At 43.2% G+C, this 12,364-nt stretch overlaps 1 protein-coding gene across 1 annotated transcript; it reads left to right on the top strand.

The window, feature by feature from the left end:
- Nucleotides 1-472: 472 nt before the first annotated feature.
- Nucleotides 473-7,589, top strand: gba3 (glucosidase, beta, acid 3; the record flags this gene model as incomplete). Its single annotated transcript, XM_080741891.1, has 5 exons — nt 473-605; nt 4,539-4,763; nt 5,320-6,125; nt 6,775-6,898; nt 7,381-7,589. Exons 1-5 carry the CDS (start codon nt 551-553, stop codon nt 7,587-7,589), a joined length of 1,419 nt encoding a protein of 472 aa, XP_080598017.1. The 5' UTR covers nt 473-550.
- Nucleotides 7,590-12,364: the final 4,775 nt, after the last annotated feature.

Genomic DNA, 12,364 nt, shown 5'->3' with positions numbered 1-12,364 from the left:
GTTTTAATACACAGCACTGCACTGGGGCACAAACCTGCGGGTGCCTTCAGGCTATGATGGAAGCCTCCATTTATTAGTAGAGGTACTGAGTTTGATGTGTCACCCGTCTGCCAACAAAAACATGCCGCCTGAACCTCAAAGAAAAAGAAAAAATATATATAACTGCATTTTATTGTTTATTTGGACCAGCATTTTTGTTTTATAAAGTTCCACTAAACTTGACAGGTTTCTAAACGTAGGAGCGGTTTAGCACCGCTCAAAAAAAAAAGAAAGAAAAAAAGGATATTGTGGTCAATTTGCGCAGAAAGTAGATTTACACATTCATTTGATACTACATATTTATTGACAATAAAAACAAGAAATCATAGCCTATGACTTCCGCTCCACGTGACGTCATAACGCACAAGTCAACTGTTGTTCATCAGAGCATGTGCTGTGTGTGCTCTGGGTTGTTCTGTAGAGGCAGTAGCGAGAAAATCTGTAAGACGAAAACATATCACTGTACAAAAGCGTAAAGTGCTTGTTTGATTTGGTCTATAAATATACAGACATGTTCCCTTGTGACTTCGCATGGGGAGCGGCAACTGCAGCGTACCAGATAGAAGGTAGGCTTACTACTAGGCTACTATGACTATGGCTATATAAACAACCAGAATCCAGGCATGACACAACATACGAACAGTGGTGGGGAAAGTACTGAAAGTGTCAATATTGTAATGTATAATTAATAGGCCGACTCAGTTACAAGTTATATATAAGTCCACAATTCAAAATGTACTAGAGTAAAAGTACAAAAGTATTGGCATCAAAATGTACTTAAAGTAGCCTACCAAAAGTAAAAGTAGTAAAGTACTCATTAAAAAAAAAGTACTCATTATGCAGAATGTCCCATTTCAAATGGCCGAAATGTATTGAAGTGGTTAATGTATGTTTTGTAATAATCTACAAAGTAGGCTATAGTAGCTAAAGTTCTCAAATAAATGTAGTGGAGTAAAAAGTACAATATTTGGATCCAAAATGGAGTAGAAGTGAAAGTATTGGAAATTGGAAATACTCAAGTAAAGACAAGTACAAATACCTCAAAATGTTAAGTACAGTAAATGTACTTATTTACTTTACACTACTGCTTACTAGGCTATGACTATGTAAAAAACTGAATCCAGGCATGATATCACATACGAATAGTTCCAATGATTGATTGATTGAAGACTTTATTAGAAGTTTGCATAGGAAAAAGTACAGTTTCATGACGGTACAGTTCACTGGTACAAGGTCTACTAAAAGGAGATCCTAGAAAAGACTAAGCTTATTTCCATAGGAAACCATTGAAGTATCTCATTTTTTTTTTAAATGTTTTTTTCCCCACGTTTTTTTGCAACCCATTTTTCTCACCCGGTGACTACCTAACCTGTAGTCCTGGTTTCCGCTCTCCCCCTGCCGCGCCAGGGGACATCGTGCCCTGAAGTATCTCATATAACATTGAATGACAGACGGATAGAACACAGTACTATGCAGTAGATATAGTCAGGAAAAAAGGGGAAAACGATTTAAAAATAAAAAATAAAAACATACAGTAGGTAAATACAAAGAGGGGTTAGGGGAGGGTAGGGCTGGGCTATGTTTGTTTTTACCTGTTGCGAACGGCTGCTGCCTGTAAGTGGTTTTTCAGGGTGATTTTAACACTTTGACTGCCACAATGTTAAGGGTTTTAAGGGTATAACCCTTGCCACCATAGACGGCCATTCATTTTTGACGGAATAAATTGAAAATGGTAGGATGTACGAAAATTGACAAAAATTTCAGAGAATATAGAGTCGGAACCTTAGCTTTCACCATAAAAATTTCGTCCTGCTGTGGTGTTCTGCTGTGGAGAAACCTGAGGGAGAGCGAAAGCTGTACAGATGAAAAAGGAGCATCAGAAATTTACTTTCTGAGATAATTGAGGTCAAAGGAAAAAAACTTTCAGAAGCCCTAGAAACAAATTGGTAAATGGTACAAGAACACACAGTACCTCTAAATGACGAACAGGGTGCCGGCCATAATGCTGTAAAAAAAAAAGTTAAAAAAAGTTGTACCGTGGTCTAGTTATAAGGCAGGAAAGTGGAAGAAGCCAGGAGACTGACAGAGGCTCTTTTTTCATCTTCCCAGGATGAAGGAGAGACAGAGTAGAATCCACTGTGTTTTGACCTGGGATTTTTTATTCAAGCCTTCAGTTAGACATCAGACATCTCAAAAATAAAGATAAAAACTCTGATAAAGATTTAAAAAAAACTTTACATTGCTGTTTCACTTCAGTATAGTTGTAGATGTGTTCCATTGCAATCATCATTTTAGTCACTTCAAACTAAAACGGTCAAACTACCCTGAGCAATTCAAAGTCATAATACATAAAATTAAATAAAAATGTATGTACATTCATATGGAAATGTTTGTATTGACAAATTCAAGCCAACTGCGACAAACTTCACCATGTTAGAATCCAGACCAGGCAACTGCAAGTAAGAGTAATTATGAAAAAAAAAACATAATTACCATAAGGTATATATAATTATTTGCTATACATTTTATATACACAGGTACATATATTTCCAAAATAGCAGATCTACAAGCTCATAGCCCGGCACCGCGCTATGAGCTTGTAGATCTGCCATTTACATATGATGCCTAATAGCCGATCTACAAGCTCATAGCCCAGCAAGGCACTATGAGCTTAGTATTTTCATGGCTCTCCTTTTAGTAGACCTTGTACCAGTGAACTGTACCGTCATGAAACTGTACCTTTTCCTATGCAAACTTCTAATAAAGTCTTCAATCAATCAATCAATCAATCAATCAATCCCTTCTTTGTATTTACCTACTGTATGTTTTTATACTGTTTTTTATTTCCCTCTTTTTTCCTGACTATATCTACTGCATAGTACTGTGTTCTATCCGTCTGTCATTCAATGTTATATGAGATACTGCAATGGTTTACTATGGAAATAAGCATAGTCTTTTCATGGATCTCATGATCTCCTTTTAGTAGACCTTGTACCAGTGAACTGTACCGTCATGAAACTGTACCTTTTCCTATGCAAACTTCTAATAAAGTCTTCAATCAATCAATCAATCAATCAATCAATCAATCTCTCTCTCCACAACTTTCTCTCTTGTATCATGGCTGTAAGGTTTATTCTAACGTAGTTGGTTCTCTAGCCGAAAAAAAAGAGAGAGAGAGAGAGAGAGAGAGAGAGGGAGAGAGAGAGGAAGAGAGAGAGGAAATCTGAGCAGGCTTAGCAAACAACGTTGGCACCGCTTCGATGGGTTACCTTTAGAATAAAACACGATAAAACTATAAACATACAATGAGGATTACCACTGGGATTCTTTTTCGATCTCCATCTCGCTGGATTGGTCAGACTGCGACGTTTGCGAGTGACTTATAGTGGTTGTTTTGCTGGGATGTGTTTGTTTTGCACTAAATGGAGCATCTGTCCTCCTTTCTCACCAAGCTAAGCTAAAGAGGCGTCAATTGGGTATGGCAAGCTATGGCAGCTGCCATACCTTGGCTACAGGGGGAATATAATAAAATGTACTGTAATCGTGCCTGTTGTAAAGTTATGGTAACATGACTGGTGTCTTGCACGCGAACCTCGCGCGCGTGAAAAAGACACCAGTCATGTTGCCATAACTTAGCTTTTTCTGAACTGACGCCGCTGAGCTAAACGCCCTGCTCGATCGGTGGTCCGCGCGCGGACCACCTGTTGTGATCCGAGATGAGCATAATCATCTCTCATCTCATGCTTGCTCTCGGAGCGACGTCGGCGAACCCCCCAAACACGCCAATACACCACTGTATATCAATCAATCAATCTAGCAACAACCACTTACTTTATATAGCAGTTCTTTTCGCTGCGACGCCGCGGCTCGGTGGTCCCTGGTGGCCTGGTCGATGAACCATGACGATCCAGTAAAACTTTTCAGATCACATGTAAGTAGAAGTAGTCCTCAGTAGTATAGTAAAGCACTAAACTAAACCCCCCCCCCAAACACATGGCTGCAGCTCCTTCCGTGAATGCCGTCCATCCAGCAATCCCAGGCCTGGGGAGGACGGTCATGTACCAAATCACCATGGTAACACAAGGTAACACAAGCTGATTGGCCACACAATGGTAACCATGGTGATTTTAGTCATTCCAGGGCCCAGGACGGCTGAATCCAAGCGTCAGTGATACATATGCTCCTAATCTTGTGTTTAATAAAAAAAAGACATTTATGTGGCATATGCCGTTCGTGGCGGTGAAGGGGGGGTAAAAACGTATGTGGCATATGACCTCCGTGGCGGTCAAAGTGTTAAGGATGCGAGTGATCCACACTCCTTTAAGGCCTTCGGTAGGCGTTCCACATTTCTGTGGTATAGCAGAAGAACAAGTTTGACCCTTTCTTTGAGGTGACTCTGGGTTGAACGTGATCTGTGGCGCTACACCTTTTGGTAGCATGTAAACCCCTTACATTTACATTATGTCTAAATACCAAAGTATTTATTTGTGTGTGTTTAGGTGGCTGGGACTCTGAAAACAAAGGTCCAAGTATATGGGACACGTTTTGCCACGATGGAGGCAGAGTGTTTGGAGGGCAGAATGCAGATGTGACCTGCAGCAGCTATGAGATGTGGGATAAAGACCTGCAGTGTATCCAGCAGCTTGGACTGACCCACTATCGCATGTCTTTCTCTTGGGCCCGCCTGCTCCCAGATGGGACCACAAAGAATGTCAACGAAAAGGGTATTCCACACTTCTACCAGTCTCATTTGAGAGCTAGCTAGCCTACATCTAAAACTATAGCCTGTGTCAGGCACGTGGACACATAGACATCAAAGGGGGCTTGAGCCCCTGCCCCTTTACCCGTCTGTAAAAAGTGTCCGCTCCAGTCCATGAATGCAGTTTTTACCATGGTTAAAGAAATGTAAATCCCCTCCTTTCCATGCCATACCTGAAGGCAGCATTCAAGAGAATTTCCTTGTCCAAACTCTCCTGAACTTGAATGCAGCATCTGTGTAGAATCTCCAGTATTCACTTGATTATGCTTAGTTCAGTGTGGTATCACACACTGAAAACAGACGACCTCACAGATGACCTCCAAGCTCACTTGGAGGTCTGCTATTTTCATTATTTTCCCCCAAAAGGCCCTTTTAGAAATTTCAACCCCTGCCTCTCTAACATTCTCTGCACCTCCCTGGCCTGTGTAGTAGATATTTCTGCATCAAAAGGCTGGGTGGTCTCAGAATATTTTAAGTACCTTATTGCCATCTAAGACAAATCTTTTAATCTGTCTTAACAGGTGTACAATACTACAACAAGGTGATTAATGATTTGCTGGTCTGTAAAGTGTCACCCATGGTCACACTTTACCACTTTGACTTGCCTCAAGCTCTCCAGGACAAGGGAGGCTGGAAATCATCCGACATGGCGAACCTCTTCGACAGCTATGCCCAGTTTTGCTTCCGGACGTTCGGGGACCGCGTGAAACTGTGGATCACCATCAACGAGCCGTATGTGTGTGCCAAACTGGGGCATGAGGATGGCATCCATGCGCCAGGTGTAAAAGAACCGGGCACTGCTGCTTACCTGGTGGGTCATAACATGCTGCGTGCCCATGCCATGGCCTGGCATAGCTACAATACCCTCTTTAGGTCAAAGCAGAAAGGTGCAGTGTCGTTAGCGATCAACAGTGACTGGGCTGAACCATTAGACCCATCGAACGCTGAAGATGTCACTGCAACTAAGCGGTATCTTGCATTTACACTCGGGTGGTTTGCTTGGCCAGTATTTGTTACTGGGGATTATCCAGAAATAATGAGGGCTGCCATTGATGCTCAAAGCAAGAAGCTGGGATATGGCGATTGCTATAATAGACTGCCCACGTTCTCAAAAGACGAACCCGCCATTCTTGGCTCAGCTGATTTCTTTGCGTTAAACTACTATACATCCCGTAAGGTGAAGCCAAGGAGAGGGAGTGAACAGATATTGTCTATAAAGAGTGATCAGAAAGCAGAAGACGTGATGGATCCATCCTGGCCTGTGTGTGGGGTGCCCTGGCTTGCAGTGGTACCACATGGCTTGAGGAAACTTCTCAACTACATAAAGGTATTACTATGTTGGATGGACATTGTGAAGCTCCCATTACATTGTATATTACAGTATGTGTATTGTGAAATATTCACAGTTCATAGGCTGAATGTAGTCAGAATTGACCTCATCATTAAGGAAAATCACACCAGTGTGAACCGAGCAGTGTCAATTAATTTCAAGGCTGTGTGTGTGTGTGTGTGTGTGTGTGTGTGTGCGTGCGTGCGTGCGTGCGTGTACATTTCAAGGCTGCTCAACAGCACCTCTCTGGTCACTCAACGGTATTGCAGGCCTGGCTCAGGCTACATACGGAGTACAGACACACACGGACACATACACACATGGCCATGGCGTTATGGAGACGGTGTGACCACCGCTCAAACTAAAAGTAAAAATGGCTTCAAACAAATGAGAGCTCTGATATTTGTTTAACATCTTTATCTTAATACTGATTCTGTATGCTGCAATCGTTCTCTTAAAACCCCTAGAAAAATACCTCATAAATCATGGTTGTCACATTGAGTAAAGGAGTGTGGCTGATAACTATTTGTGAACGACCAATTTCCTGCTGTTGTGACTAAGGTTGGAATGCAGCTATGGCTCTCTGTAGACCTTGCCTTCTCTCACTAGTTTGTTTGACAGTATCTTCTTCCCTGTCACTTTCCAGGAAACTTTCAACAATCCAGAAGTCTACATTACAGAGAATGGGTTCGCCCAGATGGGGCCATTGCAAATGGAAGACGGCGAGCGTTGCAGATTTTATCAAGACACTATCAATGAAGTTGCTAATGGTAAAATGCTGGCCGTATGTGTGTGTGTGTGCGTGTGGCTACAACCACTTCACCCATTTTCAATCTATATTTGATCCTCACTAATGCACATTATAAGATAGTAACATTTCTGTCTACTCTGTATCTCAGTTGAGGGCTTTCAAACTTTAGTTATTATTTTACATGTATTACTAACGCAAAAACAATGACGTCTCTCTTAGCACGCTAACCATCCAGGAAGAGAAAGGCTGTAGCATCGAATCCGAATCTAAGTGGTTAAACCCATTTGTATGCTTAGTTTAGAAAACCAAAATGGTACCATGACAATCTATTCTAGAAGATGCGTATCATGCCATATGGGTCATGGGCGAAAGAGATGGTCATCACAACCAGCACACAATAGAGCGATTATTGACGATGTGCTGTACAATTGAACGTCATTCAAAATGGAACATTTGCATTAACTCTCATGTCACATGTATCTTTTTCTTCTATGTACTCAGCTATTGGAAAGGATGGAGTCAGCGTTCGAGGATACTTTGCTTGGTCACTCATGGACAACTTTGAATGGGCTGATGGCTTCAGCACACGGTTTGGACTGTTCCATGTGGATTTTTCTGAGCCTGAACGAACTCGTACCATATATCGCTCTGGACGGGAGTATGCACAGATCATCTCCAAATACAGATCTCAGACCAGTCCATTGTATTAGCTAGCACCAAAAAAAGGTTATTGTATAACTGAACTCAAGTAAAATGTAGTTTTCTCTCCATTCCATTCTCACTAAAATAACACATTTACAATACAGAACCAGATATACAATACGTTATTAGAATGATTCACTAGCCTAACACAGCTCAACAAACCAAATGGCAGTCAGTTCCTTGTAAATCCCAATCTTAAAGTCCTACCATTGTTACACAATGCTGCTTCACTTCAGAGGAGAAAAAAATATATAATAAAGTTTTGTAAAAACCACAGAAAGCTTAGTCGGTTGCTTTTGCAAGAATCTCTGACTTTGGCAGGGGAGGTAAGGACGCAGCCAAACGGTGTTAAGTTGATTCAACGGAATGGAAATTAGCTTTCTATCCTGCCCAATTCCCAGTCAATCTGTACAAGGAGGGTTATGGGGAGGGGAGAATTCCCTACACAGTGGGCCAAGCCAGCTGTAAGCCTTCCAGACCAAATCACTTGGCTGCTGCCAACATAAGAGGGTGGGTGGAGGCTAAATAGAAGGACTAGTATGTATGTGTGCACACAAGTGTATGCTTCTTTAGTACAGTGGTTCTCAAACTTTTTCATGTCAAGGACCACCAAATAGATATTTATTTTTCACCACAGGCCCCCTTCTGAAAAGATTGTGCTAGGGTTTCCCAGAAGAGAAGAAAATCAGAATTTGAAATTTTGTCAGAAAATCCAAAATATCAGATCTACAAGTTGTAACTATTTTTGAATAGCCAAACTATAGAATATGGTTAAAGTAATTAAACTGAGTGTGATGTTATACTAACTAAATTAGCTGGGGGCCCAAAGGGGTCCCCGGAGCCCACTTTGAACCAGTGCTCCAGTATGTCAGTAGTAGCATCAGTGGTATATAATACTAAAAGCAGAGTCCTTGTACAGTTGGGCATGTGTGCACCATATGTACATAATATACTTATATCCGTGTTTACATAGTTTGCCTGCTTGTATAACATGTCTCATAAGTCATAACCCCCCATTAGAACCAGTGGTGTAAAGTAAATAAGTACTAAGTTTACTCATACTGGAGTATTTCCAATTTTCAGTCATTTTACGCTATATCTTAGAGGCAAACATTATACTTTTACTCCACTACAATTATTTGAAAACTTCAGTGGCGTCAGTTCAGCAAAAGCTAGGGTATGGCAAAGATGGGAGTCATTTAACAACATAATAACCAGCACAGATAGACAAAGAGACATCCATGGATTTATATTTATTTATAACTTTTATTTCCCCCCCTGGACCAAGGGTATGGCAGCTGCATACCCCTGCCATACCCAATTGACGCCTCTGGAAAACTTGTAGTTACTACTGTAGTTACTTTGTAGATGTTGATCATTATTACAAAACATACTGAAAGATTGACTATGTAAAAGTTCAGGTATAGTGACTGACAGGGGGGTGAGCAGGTAAGGTCACGTGTCAGGCTGACCAGGTAAGGAAATGAGAAATGAGGAATGAAGGAGGCAGGACACAGAGCTACCTTTCAGCCTTTGAATGGCATATTTAGTGAAGCAATTGGGGTGTGTGTGGTACACACTAGGCAGGTGTGTGGTTTGTTCGTGGACGCACACGGTTTGGATGGATTGTTGGTGAAGAATGGATTCAGGAGGGTTTGTGGTCAGAGGAATCCGAGGAGCACAGGTGAGCAGTTTGGGGTTCAGACAGAGATTGACGTGGCTGTGAGTGGCTGCTTAAATAAACTTCCTGCTGCATGCTGCTGCTGCTGACAGGCAAGCTGCAATCCAATCAGGGCTGATTGGGGGTGATTGGTGTCATTTCCCTGTGAGTCTTCTGACAGCCACCCCGGAATTTGGGTAAATTCCATTTCAAGAAAGGCTCAATCATCAAGCAGTCTCCAATCTCACTACAGGCTCTGTCCGGACCTGGGTGAGGAAACATCTCATTCTGGGCCTGGTTGTAGTATGGTGAGGAAGCCACCCCGTCTACACTCATGGTTAGAAGTGATCCGCACGTCCTCAGACTGGCACTCTGCAGGGTTAGGGGAGCATCTGTTGCCACGGAAGGGATGTTATTGCATCTGGCAGATGTGCTTGACTCTGGGTCTTCACGAGGTAGAGGAACAGTGGTATGTGAATGGGCTGGCCATCGAGTCTCTGGTTCCGATAGGAAAGGGGTTCCGACACTCGGACTGAGTAGAGATGGAGAGGTCCATGTCGGTCGACGTCATGGGCATAGGTATGTGGATGGGAGGGAACTGTCCAACCCAAGGACGTGTAGCTAGCAGGCCACACCAATGGCTCAATCGGGGTGACGGAATACGGGTAGTCAGACCCGATAAGGATAGGAGACTGCACTTTGACCACATGGGGAAGGGGGAGTCCCTCAAGCTGTGCATAACGCTTCTGTAGTGCGATCCCTGGACAGGTATGTTCAGCTAAATCAAGCTCTCTAGTGGTTAAGGCCAGATACATCAAGTCAGGTTGACCTGCAGTGGAAATTGGATGAAGGCCACGGTTGCACCGGGTTATTTGAAGCACATCTTTCCTCACCGTTAGGTTAAGGGACTCTGGCCCTCAGGTTAAGCTGCTGGACTGCAGCTGGGAGAATGATGGTCTGTTTGGATCCATCATCTAAAGGGACTCTGGCCCTCAGGTTAAGCTGCTGGACTGCAGCTGGGAGAATGATGGTCCGTTTGGATCCACCATCTAGGACGGCAAATGTATATGTGCTTCTTCCTCCATTCCATGGTGTGACCTTAATCACATTAAGCTTGACCTTAGAAGAACAGTTCGGGTGGTCAATATACAGCCTCTTGGATGCTCCCATCATGAGCATGCTCTGCTCCTTCTGGAACTGAGGTATGGTGTTGTGTAGAACGGTAGGAGGACCTGGTCCATGGTCACGTGGTGGCTGAACTGCTAGTACGGTGGTTGGACCAGGGTTTGGTTGAGAGGGCAGTGGAACTATGTAGGCGTTGTTAATGGGCGATAAGCAGACAGATGGGATTCCTCTTTATCCCTAGATGGTGAAGGGGTCTGCATAGGCCTGCTGCTGGTTGACCTGTTGGCTGACATCTTCCTGCTGGTTGGCGCTCTCCATCTGGCTGACGTCCTCCTGCTGGTTGGCGTCCTCCATCTGGCCGACGTTCTCCAGGTGGTTGTGAGACAGCCCTTGTACCAATAAGGAGGGTAGTATTTGTAGACTCATCCGGTCTGGTCCCCTTGGCAATGGTGGAGCCTGAGACGGCTCCCTTGTGGCCCTTCGGCTTCGTTCTTGGATCCTTGACCTCCTCTTGAGGCTTTTGGACGTCCACTTGAGGCGGCTCTTCAACCTGTTCCCGAACCTCCTCCGTTTTTCCATCCTCCTCTTCTGCCTCCAGCAAAGGTAGCTCTCTGGCCTCCTCTCTGCCTGCCATCGGTTCAGTCACATCCGGCTCGAAGGACCATTGAAAGATTGACTATGTAAAAGTTCAGGTATAGTGACTGACAGGGGGGTGAGCAGGTAAGGTCACGTGTCAGGCTGACCAGGTAAGGAAATGAGAAATGAGGAATGAAGGAGGCAGGACACAGAGAGCTACTTTTCAGCCTTTGAATGGCATATTTAGTGAAGCAATTGGGGTGTGTGTGGTACACACTAGGCAGGTGTGTGGTTTGTTCGTGGACGCACACGGTTTGGATGGATTGTTGGTGAAGAATGGATTCAGGAGGGTTTGTGGTCAGAGGAATCCGAGGAGCACAGGTGAGCAGTTTGGGGTTCAGACAGAGAGTGACGTGGCTGTGAGTGGCTGCTTAAATAAACTTCCTGCTGCTGCTGCTGCTGCTGACAGGCAAGCTGCAATCCAATCAGGGCTGATTGGGGGTGATTGGTGTCATTTCCCTGTGAGTCTTTTGACACATACATTAAACCACTTCAGCCCTATGTACATCTTGGCGACGCATTGTGAGCTTTTAGATCTGCAATTTTCCAAAAAAAATTAAATAAAGAAATAGACATTTTAAAACTTCTGCATAATGACTACTTTCTACTTTTGGTACTTTAAAGGGGAAGACCACCCATTTTCAATATTAAACTATGTCATTAATATACCTTAGAGGAGTTGTGTGGAAATTTAAAAAAAGGTTCCCCCTCTTCTGTGTTGCCTAGAACTGGAGGATTGATTTTGGGGTTTGTATTGCAAATCACAACTTGATGACATCACACATTGCACTTTACAATACAAAGCCCAAAATCAATCCTCCAGTTCTAGGCAACACAGAAGAGGGGGAACTTTCCACACAACTCCTTTAAGGTATATTAATGACATAGTTCAATATTGAAAATGGGTGGTCTTCCCCTTTAAGAACATTTTGATACCGATACTTTTACTCAAGTAATTCTTTTATTCCTGACTATTACTGCTTGTAGCAGGGTATTTCTACATTGCCGTTTTTATAGCCTACTTTTACGTAAGTAAACATGAGTTCTTTTTCCACCACTGCTTATAACACAAATCAGGGCTTCTTCAATATGAACCCGCATGCTGGCCTGAAACCACAATACCTCCTATTGTACCTTGTAAAGCGTTCAGGTTGGTTGGCAGCTTGATGTAATACGGTACGGAGTGGTGCCAGCCAGGTCCTGGTGTCAGGATTATGGATTATGCTCTGGGATCTGGCCATAGATACCATTGTCCATCAAAAACATTCAATGCACAATGATGTCTGCATACTCTGGGAATCTAAACAAATGTTAGACGCCCACATATACACACTCCAGAAACTAGGTGTGGAACTTGCGGAA

Source organism: Nannobrachium achirus (genome assembly GCF_963921795.1).
Source record: "Nannobrachium achirus genome assembly, chromosome: 14".
Taxonomy (NCBI): domain Eukaryota; kingdom Metazoa; phylum Chordata; class Actinopteri; order Myctophiformes; family Myctophidae; genus Nannobrachium; species Nannobrachium achirus.
The sequence above is the reverse complement of the archived record's forward strand: the minus strand, read 5'-3'. Positions and strand labels throughout refer to the sequence as shown.